Source organism: Lates calcarifer, linkage group LG5 (genome assembly GCF_001640805.2).
Source record: "Lates calcarifer isolate ASB-BC8 linkage group LG5, TLL_Latcal_v3, whole genome shotgun sequence".
Classification (NCBI taxonomy): domain Eukaryota; kingdom Metazoa; phylum Chordata; class Actinopteri; family Centropomidae; genus Lates; species Lates calcarifer.
The window spans coordinates 21,714,283-21,736,875 of NC_066837.1; the positions used below are offsets into that span (position 1 = coordinate 21,714,283).

Here is a 22,593-nt window from a genome sequence, read left to right on the forward strand (position 1 = left end):
GGACAATATAGGACAAATATAATTTGTACAGGTAGAAGTTATTCTTAAAAAAAGGAATTGAGAAAATTTAGTTTTTTGTTTTTATTTAATATTTCTATCTTAACCAAAAACTTCTCACCTAGCTTTGGACTCATTTTCATTTTGTGCAGCCACAAATCAGAGAAACTCCTCATACAGAGATTTTTAAACTGGATGTTTTGACAGTATTAAGACCGAGGGTGGTGGAGATTAAACAGCGTTGTTTATTGCGAACAGCAGCTCATATATACAAAGGAGGAGAATTAAGAGGATGTACTGGTTATGCGGCTTCAGCCTTGGCCTCGATTCTCTTCTTCCTCAGCTGGAGCCTCCTCTCCCTCTCGTACTCCTTCATGCGCATCACATAGCTGGAGCAGAAAAACACAGGGTACGTAATCAATGACGACAAGGTGGAGCAGGGCATTAAAGATCTTGAATATTAACTGCTGTTACAAATTACTGGTGGTTTAATCTATAAGCTACAGTGTTTTTACAAATCTCAGGTCAGAAAAAACAAAACTTAAAAGCTTTCATAGTCCTAAAGAAACAGTTTGCACTGAAATTTCTCAGAAATAGAAAAGTGAATTTCTACAAATCTTTGACAACTGGGTGACCTATATTTGCTAAGAAAAATTATGAAAAAACTCATGAACAGCTGCAGAGTGGGCCGTGTTGCAAGAGTGTAGTCAATCTTAAAGACATACAGCGTACAGGACAGTTTAATTGAGGATTAAAGAACTTTTGCTTTCTTCTAGATTTTATTTCAATCTTTTTTATTGTGATAGAATGACAAATACCTTTGTCTTTATGTAGGAGAGTCAGTCTTATAAAAACCCAGACAAGACCCAAAATAATTACTGTAAACACTTACTCTTGGTGTTCGCAGTAGTCCCAGTCGTGTCTCTCGTGCTTGCAGGCCAGGAAATTGGGCCAGTTGTCTCTCTTGCACTTCATGAGTTTTAGGAGATAATGGGCACAGTAGTCCCTCTGCTCCAAAGGCAGCTGGGCCAAGTTCATCTGCTCCTGGCTCGCTACCATCTCTGACAAAGGGAAACAAATTTTCAGTCATCTTTGAATGTACAAGTACCTGATGTACTTTTCAGGTGGTTCTGAATCTTAAGAATTGTCTGAAAACAGTGTCTGTTTGATTAAAACCTGTCCAGGGCCATGAATCTGTACATTCTTCACATTATGTATATATACTAATTGTTATAGCTGTTTTACACAAATATTAGACATGGGAATTGAAAGGTAATTTTCAATAACACACCCAAAGCTGTTCCTATGCAACATAATCAAGTTCAATTGTAAATGGTGGATTCATTGATTTGAAGGGGTGACAAACTCTGAAGTGGGCCCACAGACACCAACTCTATAGATATTTTTGCACGAGATATTAATGAAAATCAGCATTTATTTAAGGCTTTACACTAATGTGTCAGAACATGTATCAGGTGCCAATAAAATCATTAGTGTTTCTGTGCAAGTGTCTAAAGTAAATTGTGAATTATTCATTGTTATCCTCATTAATAATATGCTGTTCCTGTTGAAGTATGACTGGATTAAAACTACCTTCCCAGCACTGAAGGAAAACCATCTGTGTCTATGCAAGGCATAAATATACTAGAGAAATGCTTCTTACAACTCCAACTCTGCAATTCTGGTAGGACTGGGCAGTTTATAACGTGTTTTGATTATTAAGCATTAAAAAGGGTTTTTGAATAAAAACTGAGATTTCAGAGATCAGCTGAGATTTTTCTATCAACATATAATTGTGATCAGAGAGAAATATCAATGATATATGTCTTTGGAGGCTGCTGTAAAAAATACAGATAACTGGTAGTTGAAATACAGTGTCAGCCAGCCACAACGTTATTATTTTCGATGTTGCTTTCCAATATTTTTTGCATTTATAAGAATGTGTCACATAAAAGTGAATGCACCGAGCGGGCTGGCCGCAGACTGACAGCATTCCTCTAGCAGCAGTTAGCTGCCGATTAGCACAAAGCTAGCTCGGCTAATGTTTGACGAGCTAAACTAGCATGGCTTATGAGGACGTCAACGACAAGGCAGGTTATTATAAAGACACTGTAGACGAAACCAGTCTGAGTTGGACACTGCTAACAGACCTCTCTCTTTCCGCTCATCGAAGCCGAACTGCGGGTCGAACTCGTATTTCTTCGCAGGGTCCGGCTCGGTGTCCGTCTCCGTGACATACCGTCTCACCAGGTGAGCTCCCATCGGCACCGACGCTGTCTATACACGGTCTGCTGAAATGAATGTGTTCAGTTTGCTCTTGCTCCGGACTAATCTAATATTTCCCAAATGTTTCTGCTATCTACTATTCGGTCACCTCCACAAGCCCCCTGCTTCTACTTCCGCCTCTCACCGGAAATAAACAGCCGAACGGTAGTTCAGCGAAACACCCTCCGTCTGGACAAATAACAAAGGTTCCGCTAGCAGGTGGCTGGTGTGGTTTAAATTAAATCAGTATTTAATAACAAAGATAATTCTGCAGATTTTTTGCTGTGAATCATAAAAATTCACTTTGTGTCAGTGGATTTGAGGGAAAGAAAAGTAAAAAAATAATAAAAAAAAAAAAAAATAGATACTATAGGATATTGGAGTATATTGGTTACTCAAACCATTGGCAAACAAAACGGAGGCTTCTTACATTATTAGAAGGTAAAAGAGACGTGGGAAATTGTTGTGTTATGTGCTCGAACTGACCATTTCATGTGGATCAGTTTTGAGGCTCTGTCTTGTACAGGAGCCACGTGTCTAATCTAATCTTTACACCTTAATTATTTCACTTTATATTGTGTATACATGGTGCGTATTATAAAATGCGATTTGTGTTCATCAAACAGGCTTTTTTCACAGCAGACATTATGACTTGTCATAGAAGGAAAAGCACAGGTTTTTACTAAAACATTCACAATGGCCTCTATTCAAGTGTCCCAATAACCCCTAACAGTGTGACAGTGAGCCAGCAGGCACAATACCAGGACCAGAAACTGAAGCAGCTAATTAGAAACATGTACCCCCCTCAGTATGATTTCATGGTCCTCTTAAGTCCACTCTTAAATGATACTTGTCCAAAATGAACATGTATATTCCACATATTCCAAGATAAACTTTGTAAGAATGAGTATATAGTATACAAATACATTTATTTATCACATTTCAAACTCACACATACACACAACTCACAGAATTTTCATTGTGCAAACAGATTACAGTGTGTGGTAACCCATAGCTTTAACGTAACTATGGCTGACACATTTGTTTCTCTCTCTCAGTGCCAGTGTCTCACAAGTCTATTGGATTTTACATTGAAACTCAAAATTATAACAATTTATAGCCAAACATTTTTTCATCTGAGTTCTTGTTTCATTTTAGAAAAGTGTTTTCTTTTAAAAAAGATTCCTTATAATCTTTATTATTATGCCGCTCTGTTTCCCTTTTTTCTTGCCGTTTCCACCCCTCTCATTCATATGCTTCCCTCCCTTCAAGCAAGCCAAGCACAGTGGTGATAGAGCTCTATGATGAGTTTTTGTCACTGATAGAGATCATCATCGCCTTCATCTCTGTACAGATTGGGCCTTCCTGACCCAGGGCCTGACCCCTGACCTCCAGGCCGGGTACCAGTAGCAGAAGGAAACCTAGGTAGAAAAAAAAGGAATATGCTGGAGTAAAATAAAAACAAGGTCAACTTATTAATTACTATTTTTTCTACTGTAACACACACACACACACACACACACACACATGTATATGTGTATATCTATCTATCTATCTATCTATCTATATATATATATATATATATATATAGATAGATAGATATACATATATATATAGTACTTTTATATGTTTGCGTGTACCTGAAATTTCCAAAACCTCGGCTCTGCTGCAGAGTTTGAGCAAACATCTCATATTTGCGGATATCATTGTCACTGACAGATCGACGGGCAAATCGCATCGCCTCTTCAAAGTGGTCCTTTCTGATCTCAGGTACTGGATCAAAGTCCTCATCCTGCACACAGAGAGAAACATTATCAGGACTGCACATGGAAACAGTACACTGTGTATGTGTATGTGTGTGTGTGTGTGTGTGTGTGTTCCCAGTCCAAAGGCTGAAAGTTACAAAACGCACAGCCGCCCTTTAGGGAACTTTTTATCTTCCACAGTCTCTTTCTATACCAAGCACACACAGCCTGGTGCTGCTTTGAGAAGTGGAGCATGTGTGTTTCTGTTAAAGTAAGAGTGAGCCAATCAGGAATTCCTTGTTGAATGCAGTATAATATGGTGTAAGTAAGCCAGTATGCAGTGCAGCAGCTGTAGCCTGACAGTCTGACCATGGGGATGCCTGGTCTGTTCTGCCTCTGACGCTCAGCCTTGATCTCGGCCTCGATGGCCTCACGGATTGCCAGCTTACAGGCCCGTTGGCAGATCTCTGTCAGGTCAGCTCCGGAGAAACCGTCTGTGATGCCAGACAAGTACTCCAGATCCACGTCCTATAGGAAGGAGAGGGAATAGAGCAACAGAAACTAAGGTGTTGTGCAGAGTTAAAAAAATCACAGATACCAAAACTCTAAAATAGGAGTGTATTTACTCATGCACTGCAGAGAACTGGGGTTATCACGGTAACTAAATCCTTTGCACTTTTAGGATTTATTACTTCCTTAAAGTAAGACTTAATGTTTTTACTCCACTACATTTATCAGACAGCAGAAGTTATTAATTCTAATATTTACTCTTTTGTAAACGAGGAACCTACTATACAAAGAACGTCTGTGTATGTGTATGTGTGTGTGTGTGTGTGTGTAACTAACTCGTGCGACAGGAGACTTGCGTAGATTGGCATTTAGGATGGCGGTGCGAGAGGGTTTGTCTGGGAGCGGGATGTAGATGAGCTGATCCAAACGGCCTGGTCGCAGGATGGCTGGGTCTATGATGTCAGGTCTGGTGTGATGAGAGGAGTGAGGAAAATGAGAAATAAGCAATTTTTTTAAAAATGCAGATATCATAAAACAAACAAACAAAAACCAACAACGTTCCCACGTGTGCACCTGTTTGTGGCACCAATGATGAAGACGTTCTTTTTGTCCGACATGCCGTCCATCTCTGTGAGTATCTGGTTGATGACTCTGTCAGCTGCACCACCTGCGTCCCCAGCGCTGCCTCCTCTGGATTTGGCAATGGAGTCTAACTCATCGAAAAACAGGATGCAGGGAGCTGCCTGTCTGGCCTGTACACAGAGAGAGAAGAGAAGAGGCCAGGAGGTCAGAAAGGCTACGCTGTGAAAGTGTCTTCCCTCACATTATTAGTATGTTTTCACTCCTCGCCCTGCTCTCACCTTATCAAAGACGTCTCTGACATTGGCTTCTGATTCCCCAAACCACATGGTGAGCATCTCTGGCCCTTTAATGGAGACAAAGTTTGCCTGGCACTCGTTGGCAATGGCCTTAGCCAGAAGGGTTTTCCCGCAGCCTGGAGGGCCGTAGAACAACACTCCACGAGACGGGGTCATCCCAAACTTCAGGAACTTGTCCGGGTACTCGACAGGGTACTGAGGTGAGAGAGATGAACATTGATGGATTGATGGACGATGTGCATTGTCTGCTGGCATGAATCTGTGAGTGTCTCTCCCACCTGAACAAGCTCTTGCAGTTCTCTCTTGACCTCGTCCAGTCCTCCGATGTCCTCCCAGTTGACCTGAGGCACCTCTGCAATGGTCTCTCTCAGAGCTGATGGGTTGCTCTGACTCAGCGCCCACTGATGGAGAGACGTGACGATGTGATGGAAAGGAGATCTCTCTTCATTCATTCATTGATTCATTCATTTCAGATATACATTTGTTTTTTTTTTGGTAAGCAAGAGCTAAATTATGTGTGCGTGTGTGTGTTTGTGTACTTGGAAGTCATCCATGGTGACGGCCAGTGAGTTGAGCAGGTCGGCATCAATGGTTTCATCCTCCAGGTCTATGAGGGTCATCTTCTTGCGGATGGCTTGCAGAGCAGCTTCCGAGCACAGAGCAGCCAGGTCAGCACCAACATGGCCGTGGGTCTCTGTGGCGATCTGAAATATGTTAAATAACTCAATGTCACACGTCCATGTAAAGACTGAGGCCATATTTCCCTTTTCTTAGCACAGTTTTAGTTTCTCTAATTTACAATCTAATGTTTAACTCTCTAATTACATGAAAGTTACAGAAATACAGTGGATTTTATTGTAACTACAACGCCTTAAATTAAGAGTGGTTCAGGTATCTCCTGTAAAATAAAGAAATAAATGTGATTCAGAGGGAAAAAATGATCCCAATTTAAATTCAATTGCAGCACTTGTATCTCCTCAAACTAGATTTGAAAAGAACAGCTATGAAATCTTCTCATGGGTTCAAAAGGAAAAGCGTGAAGAGTGTGTCATATCTGATTCCAAAGGTTCATCCTGATATTAAGGAACAAAAGTCGAAAATCCAAAGATATTCACTTTACAGTCACATAAGACCAAGAAAAGCAGCAAATGCTCAGAATTAAAAAGCTGAAACACTGTAATGTTTGTCTGTTTTGCTTGAAAATGTGAATTAACAAGTTATTTGGTCATCAAAATAGTTTTTCTCTCCCTCACCCTCTCCAGGTCGACGTCGTCAGCCAGTTTCATGTTCTTGGTGTGGATCTGCAGGATCTCCAGTCTGCCAGTTGAATCTGGGATTCCAATGTCAATTTCCCGGTCGAACCTACCTGGAGAGAGATATCACTATATTTATTTATATGTGTGTTTGTGTGTGTGTGTGTGTGTGTGTGTGTGTAGCTGTGTCTGTGCTGACCGAAGCGTCTCAGAGCAGGGTCCACACTGTTAGGTCGGTTTGTTGCTGCCATGACAACCACATGAGCTCTTTGCTTTAGGCCATCCATCAGGGTCAGGAGCTGGGACACTATACGCCTCTCCACTTCACCGTGGGTCTACACACACACACACACACACCACACACACACACACCACTTTTATTTATTTCCTTTATTTGTCTGCAACAAGCATAACACGCACTTGATTGCACAGATGTGACACACAGTTTCTGCACATATGCACTGATTGGATACAGCAGGAAAAGGCTTCCTGAATTGTTCCCTACCTTCTCTCTCTTGGGAGCGATGGCATCCAGCTCATCAATAAAGATGATGGCTGGAGCATTTTTCTCAGCCTCCTCAAACGCCTTCCTTAGGTTGCTCTCTGACTCTCCTGCCAGCTTACTCATGATCTCCGGACCTTGTCACAGAATAATGTACATTGTGTAAGACACATTTACTCCTACACAGAGCCATTAATGGGGGAAAAAAAAAAATTCTAATTCTAGCATCTCTGTGTACTTTATTTTGAAAAGATTTCACTTTGCAAGAGCAGGATCAGCTCATTTCTCCACCTTATCCTTTGTACAGATGGTGTCACTATGACGCCATGAGGAAAACCTCACCGTTGATGAGGAAGAAGAAGGCACCAGTTTCGTTGGCTACAGCTCGGGCCACCAGGGTCTTCCCTGTGCCCGCAGGGCCGTACAGCAGGATGCCTCTGGGGGGCTGACGGAGAGCAGGGACAAACACACTGAGTCGTGCAAAGAGAAATGTCTAATGTTACAATGGAAAGAAGCTGATTTATAGGTGGATAGGGTCAGGGTTTGAGTGTGTGTGTGTGTGTGTGTGTGTGTGTGTGTGTGACACCTTAACTCCTATGGCCTTGAAAAGAGCTGGGTGCCGGAGAGGAAGCTCCACCATCTCTTTGATCTGGGCCAGCTGCTTCCGACAGCCTCCGATGTCGTCGTAGCCAATGTCATTTAGGCTCTCCTCCTCGTCCTGTCAGAGGGCAGCATTCTCAGTGTATTGTAAAGGCAGAGTTATGACTTAAAAAATACATAGTTTCGCAGTGTGTGAAGGGTATTCTACCATCCACACACATAGACAGCTGCTGCATGAAGTGGGTATGCTTGTTTCAAAAACTCACAAAAAAATGGCTCGACATGACCAGATTTTCCAAGACAATATGACAGCATTATTTCCTTGCTCCAGCCTGACTGATGCCTTATTACTCTTCTGTTAGTATTACACACAAAGTTTCTGAAATGTTTCTTGCATCGATGCCTTAGTGAAGATGCTGTGGAGGTAAAACAGAGTTCTTCCCTGGACCTTCCTCAAAATGACCACTGAATGTTAACGCACACTGAAAGTACACAAACTACACATGTAACTCTCTCACAAACCTCTCTTTTGATTGGCTCTCCCTCACAGTATATGACCGTGTCTGGGGCAACGATGCAGTGAGGGCTGGGGTCTGTCTCCACCACCTTGAACTCCACGGCCCGCATGCTCCCCCTCACCAAGAAGATGTCACCTGACAGCACGGATGACAAGTAACTACATACAGGAGCATTTGCATGTGTTCAGGGTGCTGCTGCTGTAATGATTTGGTCGTCATGTTATGAACAGAGCTCTTTAATGGAAGAACAATCGGCGGCAGAGGTGTTGTAGTACCTTTATGTACGGGCCTGTAAGCCTCCAGAAAGTACGGTTTGAGAAAAACTTCAAAGAGATTCCCAGTCAGGCCCTCAATGGTGTCATCTAGAGGTAGGACATGGATCTTTTTTCCATACTTGATATCAGGGCAGGCATGGATACTGTCATAACACACACACACACAAATCAGCAGGATTATTCCTGATCATTTCATATAGTATTCTCAAACCCCAAGTCTAAATCAGGTGAGGTGCTACCTAACGACATCGCCAAGCCGGACACGCAGGTTGCTGCGCGTCACACGGTTTATCCGTATCCGTTCATCTCCACAGGTGTCATCAGTCAGGACGATACACACCGTCTGACGTTGCTTCCGCCCTCTCAACACCACCGTGTCCCCCCTGAAGAGCTGCAGCTCTTCAGTCTTATTCTGGTGGAAACACATACACACAAGTCTAAGAACGAACACATACATCCATTTTGGTGCATATATACACTTCACACACACCTGTGACAGGCTGACTATGCTGCTGTCTTCACTGAGACTTTCATCCACAATGAGTCTGTTTGGTCTGTGTTTCTGCTTCAGGATGGCAGTGGAGAAATCTTCTCCCTTTGGGCTTTCAAACAAGAAGCACATTATGACTCTCTCACACTCAAGCTCTGCACTCGTAGCTCTAATTTCCTCATGTGACACTGAGCTGTATTTAGACTCTCTTTGACTCTGCACATAGCAACTATACAAGCCTGTAGACATGTGAAAGTTTTTTTTATAATAATAATAATTATTAATAATAATTGCACACGAAGCTCAACCAGTATTGAGTATAGCATGTCCAAATATGCATGAGTAGGCATACACACATTAACCTATACACCCACACACACACATACATACTGTACATATGCAGCTGTTTCACTCACTCTGCTCCTCCTGAGCCTGGCATGACTGCTGTCTTTTGTCTCGTCAAATTCCAGATATCTTCAGTTTTTCACAAGGTTCTCTCCCTCACCTCCTTCCTCAGTTGTTTACTGTTGTCTGTTCAGGAGCTGAGCTTGTATGGTCTGATTTCTGTTCTGATCAGTGCCAAAGGTTTCAGATTCAGGATGATCTGATCTTCCCCAGTGTGGTTTTTTTTGGTCTTCCCGAGGCCCAGGCGCTGCCAGCAGAGAGTCTCAGTGTTTTCTTTTCCCTTTGTTGTCTCGAACCACCATGTTTGTGGAAGCTGCAGCTTGTCTGTTTATCACTGGAGGTATTAATATGCCTCCCTGTCTTATTTGTAACCCCATCATGTGCATGCACACACTTTCGTACTCACACACACACACACACACACACACACACACACAGATCCCAGGCACTTACCTTGGAGAGCGTCCCAGGACAGATATAGCATGATATTTCCTCCTCCCCCTGCCTCTAACCAGCAAGTACGAGTACCAAGCTGGTCATGGAGAACACTTCCCGACTTAGTGTGAAATATTTATGGGTCACAAATGAATGCTGCATAGAGCCTATTTTCCAAAAGAACAGACTTATAGTTTGTCTCAGTCTCATTTTCTTGATAAGTCCTTGCGTGGTCTTTCCTCCTTCGACTCCTTGTCATAGTGACTGAGGGGAGCTGCTGTTCTGACCCAGCTGCTCTGAACAGTTGGTGGATTCCCTCCCTCACACACACACACACACACACGCACACACACACACACACACACACACACACACACACACATTTATGTCTCCTGCACACACAGCCCTCACATAAACACAAACATACACAGATATGGAATACACTTTCACAACATGCAAACAAGAACTGCAACAACTGAGCATTCACACGTTGTGGTGTTTTGATTTAAACTTTTATTACTAAATTGTTCTTTAACAAATAACAGGAGACAAGCAACAAGGGCATACTGTACATCCCCTTGTGAGACTCAAACACAGCTGTCCTCTCCTAGAGATTATGACAAATATGAATGAAGTGATGTTAACAGTGACATCAAACACTGTAACATACACCTTCCACCAGATGTAATAACATGAAAATGTGTTCTTTGAAAGAAAGTGAAAGTAAGGGGGAGGACTGAGGGGAGAGAGGTAGAGGAGGTTTGAATACACAAAGAAATGTTGATTTAAACATCAGTGTGTGGAGAATGGACTTAAAACATTCACAAAATGAAAGAAATATGCTGAAATATAAACATAAACATAACAGAAAAAAAACATTTTTTTTGGCAATGCATAACAATGGAATGTATGCTGTTGCAGTGCAGGTGGGAATGAGTTGTGGGACAGTTTGACAGCATTTGGTTTCTAAGGTTTGACCAGTAAAAACAGTTTAAAAAATGCTGGTGGTATGAGATTAGTTGATTGATTGACTCAGCTTTACCCTGCGATAACATCAGTCAGTTAGATAATGTTACTCCAATAATTTACAGATGGCTAATGTATTCAATGGAATATGTTTCAATATATTTACATATTCACTTTACCATATATAGTTGAGAGTTGATTGTTCTGCTGATTTCAGTTCAGTTAGCTGGTGTGGTTGATCAACATTTCTGCAGTCTACTCTGCAGCCCGGTTTCACAAAGACTTTTTAGCCTGACATGAGGGGCACCTCCTGAACTACTTCTTACGTAGAGATTAACTAATTGTTGCTATTTACAGCCAGCAAATGCCAAATATAACAGTTGGGTAGCTAACTGAGCCAACAGACAAGAGATACTGTGAAATACAGGCGACATATCTGACCCAATACTTCAATAGTGCTCTTTAATTATGATGCAAGTCTTTAAGATTCAGTTGGTTGCAATATGTGTTCTCACCACTAGATGACACTCAATCCCATACACTGGTCCTTTAAATGACATTTCGCAAAAATAACAAAACATATCTCAAATTACAAATTGCTATTTACATGAGTAAATAATGTTGGTCAGGTTAGCATAATCAGATATTTCCCTCTCATTCTAAACTGTATGAATGCTACTTACTCTGAAATACATTTGTCTTCATGTAGGCAGTCATAAATAAAACAAACACATTTATAAAAGCTATTGTTTGTGTCCCTAAAACTTTCATTTTTGCAAATTATGCTAGCTATAAGCTAGCAGGTCTGCACTGCACTGACATTTTATTCTGTTGGAGGTTTTTGTGTTGTTACACTCTTCACTGAATTTTCCCAGGAACGTTTTCTCACAAACGTTTATTTCCTCTAGAGGGCAAATGTTTTCTGCTGGAGTGAACGGAGCTGAGTGACTGGATGTGGCTGCTTGACCAGCCATGTGTTTTAGTTAGAAAATGAGTTGTAAATGAGCCACAGCTCATTACAAATTGATTCTTCCTGATAGTCAAGAACTACACCACTTCCTTCAGTTTGACTATTAATTTGATCTAAGCCACGGTCAAAGTCTGTCTTTGTGAAACCGAACCCTAACGTGGTGATGCATAGGTCAGAGCAGATCATGGCTAGCTCTGTTCAAAAACATTATGAGCACATTAATGTCATAGATTTTCATCACTAAGCTACACAAAATCAAGCACTTGCTAATCTATGAGCTGACCAGGTCCAACGACCTCTCAAATATCTAGGGGGAATTATCAGCTTATTGCTTTTACCAGTGACCTATTTGAAAAAGGTCACGAACCCTACACCAGATTTTATCTTGACATACTGGACTACTGTAATAGGTCAGCAGCAATTCACATCCACTCCAATTCTGGGAATGTATTAAATCTGGTCAACTTCTAATGTTTTGCTTTTCAATCCAACATGCACTGTCTATGTGTATATCGACAAACACAAACCCACAACAATAAACACTTGCATCCCAGCCCCAAAAAAGACAAACTGAAATTTACATCCACATATAATAACCCAGACCTCTTTCAAAATGTGCATAAAGGTCAGCATGAAATAACAGTTTAAAAGACAAACCATCTTGCACAGTTTAATCAAGAAATTGCAAAGTGCTTGATCATTGTAAATAAAAAAAGATAAATTGCATGACTGTTTCGAACCTCTGCATCTTAAAATGTTATGAGTCTTCCTCCCTCCAACATTTGTGTTCTGTTTGGTAGAAAACCCTTGTTGTCCAGGAAATCCAATCTTGTTTCTGTGTGTAGTTTATGGGGCAGAGCAGTTGTAGAGGGCCAGGAGGAAAGAGAAACCGGTGTGTGTGTGTGTGTGTGTGTGTGTGTGTGTGTTGTTTGACATGAAAAGCAAAGTGTACAGTATACCATGCATGCATTTTATATGATTACTTGAGTTATATGTAGATATAAACATAACAGTCTCTGTGTGTATTTCTGTGTGTGTTGTTAGCAGTCGTCATCCTCAAAGTGTGTTTTTTGCAGAACCTTTACATGACGCTCATAGATCTTGAGGGCGGGGCCGAGCCTGATTGACAGGCCAGTCAAAACATCATTACGCTGCATGAGGAGAAGAGACTTGCCATCGATTTCCTGATGAAGACAGCAAAGCATCATGGGTAGGCAGACAGCGGTTAAAGGTTAAATTGTTAAAGATTGAGGTATAGCCAGTAATCCTGTCTGTGGTGCCCTCTTGTGGTTGTTAAGGAAGACTACTCACCTGAGTCCTGAAGGCAGCAGCCTGCTCAGGGAAACCTGCTGCTGTGAAATAACTGACCACATCAGACACTGTCCAGTCGACTGGACTCCCACTGGCCCCCTCAGACTTCATAAACCTGGAAATGTGAGGAAGAAGACAGTTGGTCCTTTGACCCATTACAAAACCTCCAGGAGATTTTGAAAAGGTGAACTTGTGCAGTTACAGTGGGGTCCAAAAGTCTGAGACCACTTTTCCATTCACTTGATTCTTTCTCTTTCACTTTCCCTTAGACTTTTGGACCTCACTGTATGTCAGAGCTTTATGGTTTTATTTCATGTTTTTTTATTTTGTATGTTTTGGTTATCATTGTAGGTTGATTAAGGTGGGAACACTGGGATTTCTATATTTTTAGGGCTTTGTGAACCTTGAACTTGAGATTTCTCTGTATCATTGTTAGTGTAAACAGGAGTTAGAATTTGATTAATGCTGAAAAGCTGAGGTGGTAATATAATCAGGGAAAAGGTTATCTTTGACTGCATGACATGGAGTGAACATGCAATGCCCGATGATGATTCATTGGATATCGAGATGGAAATTATCCTCGCAGGGCCAAACCACAGTGTGGTCAAAGTATTTCTGTCCTTGGCTCTGTACTTTAGCACACTTAAGTTAAAATTAAACAATGACTATGAGGCTAAATACCAGCTTTACTTTGAGGGTATTCACACCCATATTTGACTCACAGCCCTTTTAAAACATAGTCCCCTGAAAAATTCAACAGGACTTTAACTGAACAGACAAACTGGTCTGTCACATGATTTATGTCAAACTGAGCGTGTGTTTTATTTGCCTGAATTCAGAAAACGCCCCCAAAACAAACAAGAAGTGAATATGTCTGCATTACAGGCGAGGCAGAGCATCTCCAATCATTGTACTGATTATTAACTGATGCATGTGGGTCATAACCTTCAGCTAGTCATTAACAGGGAAGGATTAACAACCAACCATTAAATATGATGACTTAATTTATGTTTATTTTAATCAGTCAAATAGCTAGAGACAGATGTAACAACACCTACTAAATGTTGCAGGACTGCAGTGAGTGGGTTGGATGCAGTATTACTGCAGGTGTGATGAAATTAAGAATTCAAATGAACTGTGTCATGAAAAGATCATTTCTAACTTATAGTCATATATAACTAATATTTAACACATTGATTATGCATTTACTAATATCCTGCTGTGAGCCACCGACCAAAAAGCACATAAAATGTGTTGATGAGTTTGTATCTAACACAGAGTATCTGCTTCACATTAAAAACAATCCAAAGTGCCTCCTCACTTCATGTCTCGTTTTCATCATTTTTCTGGCTCTTTGTGGAAAAAAATGTTGGACTTATTTACAATAAATCTACAACAAAGAAAACAGACTTTGTAGCAGACTAAAAAGAACAAGTCAGGGAGGATCAGATGCTCTATCAATCTGTTTGCTGTCTACTCACCCTCCACCATTGACTCCTCCATTCATCCCTCGCTCTTCAGACAAGCCAGAGTCTCTTGGGGAGGCAGTGGGTGTGAGCAGGCAGGATGACACGCCGACCTCCGTCTTACACTCCAAGTCTACGTGGGAAAAATTAAGCACAGCATAATTCTCTGTCATCACTGCTATACACCAAACAGAAACATACTCAAATACACACACATTCTGAGAGAGAACTCACCGTTAAAGCCTGAGGAGGTGTGGTTGATTCTGTCATGCTGCAGCTGATTCTGTGTGTGGAGAGGAGGGGGTGGGGGGTGTCAGACAAAAACGTAAATAAAAATGAACCTGACAAAAAAAGACAACGACACCTATTAATTGAGAAACAAAAACTACAGTTGATGGTGCCAGAGGTAAACATCAGAGCGACCTCCTAAAGTGAAGGATAAGAGAGGCTGGCTTCAATGGCGACAAAACTGCAACAAGACATTGCCACCATCTGCTGCAGAGGTGTAAATGATGATGTGCGAGGTGGGAAGTGGACTGATGGGGGAGCAAAGTTTGACAAACTCGATGAGTCGTAGCCAGCGAAAAGCTTACATCTATCCTAGCCAGGCTTTGTTATGCAAAAGTCTGTAATTGAGTGGGTTTTTCTGTTGTCTTTCTGAAAAGATAAAACGCCCCCTGGTGATAAATAGCTCTCTACTGACACCTTGTCATTTTAGGAACAATCTGTAGGTGTGTTTGAAATCAGCCACTTTAGTTGATATGGGTCACCTGAATTCTTATGATCAGAAGCTTGATAGACAAAATCATAATCATCTTTTTTTTTTTTTTTACATCAAAGGTGAGGCATGGTATTGTGGCATTTTGATAAAAAGTAATGTACACTCTGATCTGGTCACTACCAGATACAGTTTAGATACAGTATTTTGGCCTCAGACAGAACAGTGCAGTAGTTAGCAAATGGAAAGCGACTTTGGAAACTGCTTATTTTGTTTTTAGCGTTAACGTTAGCATTGCAGCAAAACCAGAGGTATTGTTTTTTTTACTTCTACACTTTTTTCCTCCCTGTCAAATCCTGCTGCCTACATTACCCACTATGCAACTCAACCATCAACAGTTCAGAGACTACAGAGGTCTACTGAGCTCACTTCTGTCCAACTCCACACACCCAAACTCAGTCTATTGTTTTCAAAAAACAAATGATTTTGTTTTAAAGATGACCTAAAACTTAAGAGGTCCCTGTTTTATTTCTGTTGTGCACACACGAGGACACATGAGTGCATGTGGGAGAAGTTATTCACAGTTCTGCGGGTAGTGGCACACTATCCAACTGATCAACAATTGGTAGCGGTGACGTAAAAAAAAATGTAGCCATGCACCAGCAAAGGTAAGGAAGAAGAAGAAGCGTGTTGGAAAGCAAACATGAATGATGGAAGTTTCAAATTAAAGAGAAAATCTGCTCTGCAAATGTGTTTTGAGAAAAAAATGCATTTGACATATTATTAAACCTTGAGGATACACACAGTGTGTTTTGATGGATGTCAAACAGAAAACAATTTTTTTGGAGTGTTGTAGCAGTGGTGTTTTTATGTTTGACCCTTGTTGTGCTCCCAGCGTGTATGCTAACTGCTTGATTATTGGTGGAACCTCAGGCCAAAAAATTCTCCATGTGTTTAAAGGCTCTACACACACAGGTGTTTTCACTTATTCTGATTGGGCTGATTAGCAGGCTCTGCACAGGCTAAGCTTGGGTGGAGCTATGATTGAATTACATGCAGTCAACAAACTACATGCCAATAAAACGACAAAAGGTGGAATTCCTCCACCACCTACAACTAAATTAATAAAAGGGGTCAGAGAGATGTCAGTCCAGTCATGTCCACACAGTCCTCAGAGGAGGTCTAATCAGGAAACATAAATGAAAACACCTGTGTGGGTGGACTATGGGTCTCTAGAGCGTTTAATATTTTGTGAACATCACTATATAGTTTGAAAGGTGCTATCTGTAAGTTTTCTCTGCTGCTTGATTGTTTTTTTGCTGGGAGCAGGTGGTGGTGATGGTCCCTTACCAAGAGCTTCAGCCATCACTGTGTTTACAGTACAAGAGGTTAGAATACGCCCTCTGAACAGTGATACTTCTTCAGGGCAGACCAGACGCTACAGTTAGTCACTATCAAGCAATTGACGAGGCGGGCTAGATGGAGCTAGCTGGTTTGCATGCTAACTTCAGATAAAGAAAAGAAGTGACAGAACTAGAAACAAAACATTGGGGTTACTTTCCACTGTTTGAGACAATAGTGGGAAGTAAAGGAATAGAGTTTGACTAACTCTGTCAATGCTAACTTGGCTATGTAGCGATAGCACGACTTCTAGCTCCTTTAAAACTAGCTACCACTTTCCAACAGCATTTTTATACAATGTCATTTAACAATGTTTTAACTTGTTATAATAGGTAAGGAACAGGTATTACAATGGCCCTGTTCGTCCTGTGTCATTACAGTGTGACAGTGAGCCACCATGTAAAATACCACAACCCTGAACCTGAAGCAGCTAAATGGAATTCAGCCATCATTCAGGATAGACGTTGCCATGATCAATGATAAAAGTATGTACAGATTAGATTAAGTATATAGAATAAACACATTTCCTTTATATCAAAAACCACTGTGCCATAACAGATGCATTTTGTACATTTAGATGACACAAAAATGGTTTTCATCTCAAATCAATATGGTAATGACATGTTAATTATATTATAATTATTCCATTTCACATTCATTCTCTTCATTTTGTGGCAAAATATACTGTAGCATCTCAAGATGCATTTTGCTCATATTATGTGGTATATTCTGTACCACAAAACAAAATGCAGCATGTACCATGCCATGCTTCACAGACATTTTGGAAAAATAACTAAAAAAATACAATATTAAGTGATGCACTTCAACACATCCAGTAACATGTACTTTATGTTCTCATTCATGACAAATTTAAATTTACACTGTCTGCAAATTGAACAGTTGTCCTCTCTTTCAGGCATTCTCATTTTCCTTTTATTCTATGGATACATTTTGAAATTTGGACATTACAACACACTGTATGTCTGTCTGTTTAGCTGTTGTACCTACACACTACTGCTCACAGTAACTACTGATTCTTTCTATTCCAAACAGAAACTGTTGTTGCTGCCTCTGCCACAGAGTAAAATGTATCAATGTGTACACCATAAAAGTAATCAGCGGTACAAATCATGCAAATCTTTCATGAACTGCAAGCAGGATGAATCACTGCAAAATGGACATTTGAGAATGAAAACATTACTGATTAAGAGTGATGTATTTCACTGACTGATTGATATAAAGCGTCAACACACACACAAATTGACAGATGAGAGAAAGTGGTCTGTCAACACCTCCGAGATCTCATTGAAATGCAGTTCAAACCTTGCTCAACTCATGCTGTGCTTATTGGTTCAGTTTTAACATATGCAGATTAATGAAGTTCACGGCGCTCTCACCACAGGGGGAGCAGTAAACCCTGTAACCCTGCTTAATAGCTCACACAAGTGTGCCACTTCACGTGTGCATCAAACAACGACTGAGGATGTAATGCAGTATTAGAAACATATCATAATGAAATTCACTCCAAATATGTCTCCTCGGGTTCATTTTTCAGTCATGTTTTGATCTGAATTTTGAATATTACTGAAGGACAGTGGTGGTCAGTAACTAAATACACACACTCTAGTCTTAGATTTCTGTTTCACTACATTTCATTTTACTCCAAAAGATTTATTTGACAGTGACAGTAACTAGTAACAATGTCACATATAAAAAAATTAACAAGTTGGATTGTTATAGATTAATTTACAACAGTTACCACTGCTTTGACCAGCTACAATATTAAAGTACTGCTTACATTTTAATTCATACAATAATAATCCAATAACATAATATAATAATATAACTCTATGAAAATATAGGACATTTTTACATTACGGTATTGATATTTTTTAATAAGATAAAGGACCTCAATACTTTATAACTATCTCAATAGTAATTGAGATATGGGACGTGTTCTGCATGGATTTAGCCCTTAGAGACAGCAGTCCAGTGATAAAAGAAAATGAGGGAGAGATCAAAGGTCCCTGGTAATTCTAACTTATTTTGATAATGCATGGGAAATAAAAACCAACAGGAAAGGACAGATGCACATGCATGCACTTACTTGTGCTGCCAAACGCAGCTGATCCGGGGGGACAGCTTTCTCCTCCGAGTGTGCACTGTTATGCTGTGATAGTGAAACTCCCTGAACAGGTGGGGACGGTGTCCTGGTGAGGGAATCCATTCCTGAGAGACCAGCAGCCAAACGCAGAGGAGAGGAGGGGAATATGTTTATGAACAACAAGAGAAAAGATTAACAACAATTCAGAACTCCACTCAAAACTAGGTAAAAAAAACAAACAAACAACCCCCCCACCCCCACCCCCATTAGAATTACTATTAAAACCAGAGTTAGAGACAATAAAAGCCTTAGTGTTACATTAAAATGAAGATAATTAAGTTAGAATTAAATTGAAAAGGATAGAAATAAATCAAAAACAACCAGGATGACTTATAGTTGAAATAATATCTTGCAGAGGTCAGGACAGCAGTATTATATTCACAGTATACTGCAATAACCTGAGCTATGATGATAGTAGCAGGTTTTAATTACCCACCTACTTGTTTTATTTTGTACTCAGCACATACACACGCATGCACACACATATTCACGCTCGCACACCTTTGCCACCATGCTGCTGCTGCTGCTGCTGCTGCTGCTGCTGCTGATGGGGGCTCTCCTGCTTTGATGCTGCTTGGATCTCAGCATCTTCTGAGGTTTTCTCAATGAGCCCTGGTTCGGTTGTCATGGCTACCGGGTATAGTCCTCCCTCCTCCTCCTCTTCCTCCTCATCATCATCACCATCAGAACTCCGGGGATCATCATCCTCCTCCTGTTCCTCATTCTCTTCCCGTTCCTCTTCCTCACTGGCCGTTTCCATTGGCTCATGCTCCTGGACAGGGGGGGAGGGCGGCTGCTGCAATGACAAATAAACTTCTATCAAAAAAAAAAAAAGAGAGAGAAGGGGGTGGAGGGGTGGAGAGTTAAGTGGAGATCAAGCGCTGCCTTCAGCTTCGGAGATGAGTGTGCAGCACCCGAGTTTGATCTGAGTTCTCGTTCAGGCGCATTGTAGGCTACATATTAGGTCCGCTGCGCTTCTTCGGGGCGGAAAGTGTGGATCAAAAACACCTCCCACTTGGACAGACACGCAGATATCAGAAATAACGACAGCCGCCTACTGTAGCCAACTCAAGTCTGCACCCACGGGGGAAGAAGAGAGGGAAGAGAGCGCGCTGTCAGAAACGATACAAAGGATTTAATGAGGCACGAAACGGGAGAGATGTGGGGATGGCGAGGGGAGCAGAGAAAAAAAACAAAAACAAAACAAAACTACGGGGTTGGGATCGCGCCTCGAAACACACACAAAAATACGATGTGCATGAACAAACATGATGCTCGGGCTGAGTCCTCCCGCCGGCCTGCGCGACAGAGCAGCGAGCGCGGGGGGGGGGGGGGGGGCGCAGCGGCACGTCTCAAGTTTAGACAGACACCGCCTACTGCGCGGCAGGCCCAGACACCCCGCGCTCTGCTCCGCGCAGCCGAAGTTCCTGAGAGAGAAATCAAAATGTTATTGACCCCGAACAGCGATGTGACAGCGAAGCGAGAAGCTGCTCGTGCTCGCGCCACGCAGAGACGCTCTTTGTGGTGCGTGTGCGCGCGCTCATCTCGAGAGCCGGGGAAAGCCGCTCCGGAGCTGTCTGCTCCTCTGTGTTAACCCGCACCTTTTGTGCAGGAAGCCGAGTTACACACACACACACACACACACACACATTCATATGTGCCGAGGCTACAGAGGACAAACGCAACACGGGCACGGTCGCATCTCGCTGGCAATTAACCGACAAAAACGAAACAACAATTAATCTAAATCACCTCCAACACTTTTGCGTTTTAAACATCGAGGTTTGGCGAGAGAGAAAATATTTGGCGAGGGAAGCCGAGCGCGTCCCGGTGCCGTGTGTGCGGTTTAAAGCAGCGATCATTAATTTATCAGCAAGCCATCAAGCCGACGCTGTTCCGCGCGCCCTGTACAACCAGGACGTGTTGGAAATATTAAGTTAGCATTGCCCACCTTTTTCACTGTCTGCTTGTCCTGCAGTGCGCTCTTCACAAGTCTCTCAGCGGACGCATTCTTCGGCGTCGGCTCCTCCACCACCATCCCCCTCAGAGGAAGAGTAATGTTCCCGCAGCGGGTCCTGCGCAGCCTGCCTCGCGCCACCTCTCTCTCCATGACCACTTTGACTTTGCCTCGGGTCAGCTTCTCCTCCGACAGCCGCTCCTGGCTGCTCAGATAGCCCAGGATCTCCTTCAGTCCGAGCGGCTTCATGTGGCCTCTGGTGGCGGCGGAGGAGGCGGCGGAGGAGCCCCCTCGGAGGCTCCTCTCGGACAAGCTGCGAACAGAAGCCACCAATCTGTCGCCCAGGTCCGAGTTGGCGTGGTTCCCCGCTGCTTTGGTGCCCCCTCCTCCGACTCGAAGTTTGGGCTTGAGGGGCACAGTCTGCTTCTGTTGCGGAGGGAGGCTGCCGACGCTCCCAGAGCAAGTTTTGTTCTGGGTGTCAGCTCCGGACAGACCGGGCTCCTTCCCCCCGCGAACTGCATCGGTTTTGCTCGGCGTCGTCCTGCTGCCATCACCGGTGTCGTGTGCGCTCGTTCTGTTGTCGAGACCGGGCGACGGGCAGCCCCCCGCTCCCTGCTGTCCTAATCCCTTGTCTCTCGGTGCACTTGCTTTCTCCTCTTTACAGCCGCTCCCGTCAGCGCAGCCCGTTGTTGCGCCACAACTGAGGCACCCGTTTCCGCTACTTCGGCTGGAGGCAGGCTTGAGCTTCTTACCAGTGGTGCTGGCTGATGTTTGAGACTGGGGATCTGGGCTGGGCTCCGAGTCCTCCTCTCCCTCCTCCTGGTCGGTGAAGCTGTGCGCACTGTCGCCGTTGTTGTTCAGATGGTCGTGTTTGGTCCGCTCCCTCGCTGCCTCCGCGCTGCTGCTGCTGCTGCTGCCAGCCGCCGTAAACTCACTCTTCTTTCTGCTTTTCCTCTGCACCTTCGCCGCGTTTCGGTACGATATGGACCCCTTGTAGCTAACTTTGAGCACCGTCTGCTCTTGAATCAGTTTTTCCAGTTCTGTCCTGGTTCGGTCCGGGTCTGACCCGTGTCGTCTCCGGACCATTCGACAAATCCTCTCCAGATCCGGACGGGCTTTCCTCGAGCGGAGAGAGTCGATTGTTTCCAGGATCCACTCTCGGTACTTATTGGGCTCGGACATCTTTCTCCTGCTGGTGCGGATGGGGTTTGGCCCGAGTGCGTCTTTTTTCCCCCTCTGTTGTTTCACAAGTGACGCTGTGTCAAAGCTGGAAAGCCAGAGTGCGATCCCCAGCAGGAGAATGAGGACGGAAGCCTGGCTGGTACGCTTGCGTTCGTTGGCCACATTGTGCGCTTAAGGTAGACCGAAGATGGCGCCTAGGACTCCACCACAGACGCAAATGGAATTTAAGGTGGAATTGACTCGCGTTTAGCGCATCGGAAATATGTTCTTTGTTCACAGTCTCGATCTGATCAAGCCGCAGTTTTTAACATCAGATTTAAACCAAAAAATAAAGACGAGTGCACAGTCCAGACTGGGAGTGTTGACAGTTAGTGTCGTGTTTTTGAGCGTTATGGCGAATCAGACCGGCTGAGCCAACAGATGGGTGCAGGATGACGGCTCCATTCCGCATCAGGCGGCTGTGATGGATGTCTGACCTCTGGGCTAAAAACACTCGACCACCAAAAAAATTTAAAACGTCTTAACATTTATTCACTTTTCTCCAACTTGCAACTGCCGAACCAGCAAAACAACCGCACATCCAGG

At 42.8% G+C, this 22,593-nt stretch overlaps 3 protein-coding genes across 4 annotated transcripts; all 3 read right to left on the reverse strand.

Moving 5' to 3' along the window:
- Window positions 1-222: 222 nt before the first annotated feature.
- On the reverse strand, window positions 223-2,428 carry ndufb7 (NADH:ubiquinone oxidoreductase subunit B7). The gene is made up of 3 exons (XM_018679788.2): window positions 2,148-2,428; window positions 890-1,058; window positions 223-386 (listed from the first exon to the last, which is right to left on the reverse strand). The coding sequence occupies exons 1-3, from the start codon at window positions 2,257-2,259 to the stop codon at window positions 299-301; spliced, it is 369 nt and encodes a 122-aa protein (XP_018535304.1). The 5' UTR covers window positions 2,260-2,428; the 3' UTR covers window positions 223-298.
- A 744-nt stretch (window positions 2,429-3,172) lies between these two features.
- zgc:136908 lies at window positions 3,173-9,851 on the reverse strand. The gene is made up of 18 exons (XM_018679789.2): window positions 9,450-9,851; window positions 9,034-9,145; window positions 8,783-8,955; window positions 8,544-8,686; window positions 8,273-8,403; window positions 7,737-7,868; window positions 7,493-7,595; window positions 7,154-7,287; window positions 6,848-6,983; window positions 6,649-6,761; window positions 5,935-6,099; window positions 5,674-5,796; window positions 5,378-5,590; window positions 5,091-5,269; window positions 4,854-4,983; window positions 4,377-4,535; window positions 3,903-4,054; window positions 3,173-3,683 (listed from the first exon to the last, which is right to left on the reverse strand). The coding sequence occupies exons 1-18, from the start codon at window positions 9,470-9,472 to the stop codon at window positions 3,578-3,580; spliced, it is 2,427 nt and encodes an 808-aa protein (XP_018535305.1). The 5' UTR covers window positions 9,473-9,851; the 3' UTR covers window positions 3,173-3,577.
- Window positions 9,852-12,241: 2,390 nt separating this feature from the next.
- samd1b (sterile alpha motif domain containing 1b) lies at window positions 12,242-22,475 on the reverse strand. 2 transcript variants are annotated; one of them, XM_018679791.2, is made up of 7 exons: window positions 20,821-22,475; window positions 19,371-19,662; window positions 18,813-18,934; window positions 14,821-14,869; window positions 14,602-14,719; window positions 13,121-13,235; window positions 12,242-12,993 (listed from the first exon to the last, which is right to left on the reverse strand). In XM_018679791.2, the coding sequence occupies exons 1-7, from the start codon at window positions 22,006-22,008 to the stop codon at window positions 12,850-12,852; spliced, it is 2,028 nt and encodes a 675-aa protein (XP_018535307.1). In that variant the 5' UTR covers window positions 22,009-22,475; the 3' UTR covers window positions 12,242-12,849. The 2 variants fall into 2 exon arrangements, with proteins under 2 accessions (XP_018535307.1, XP_018535306.1); XM_018679790.2 differs by having other exon boundaries at window positions 19,371-19,665.
- Between the last annotated feature and the right edge of the window lie 118 nt (window positions 22,476-22,593).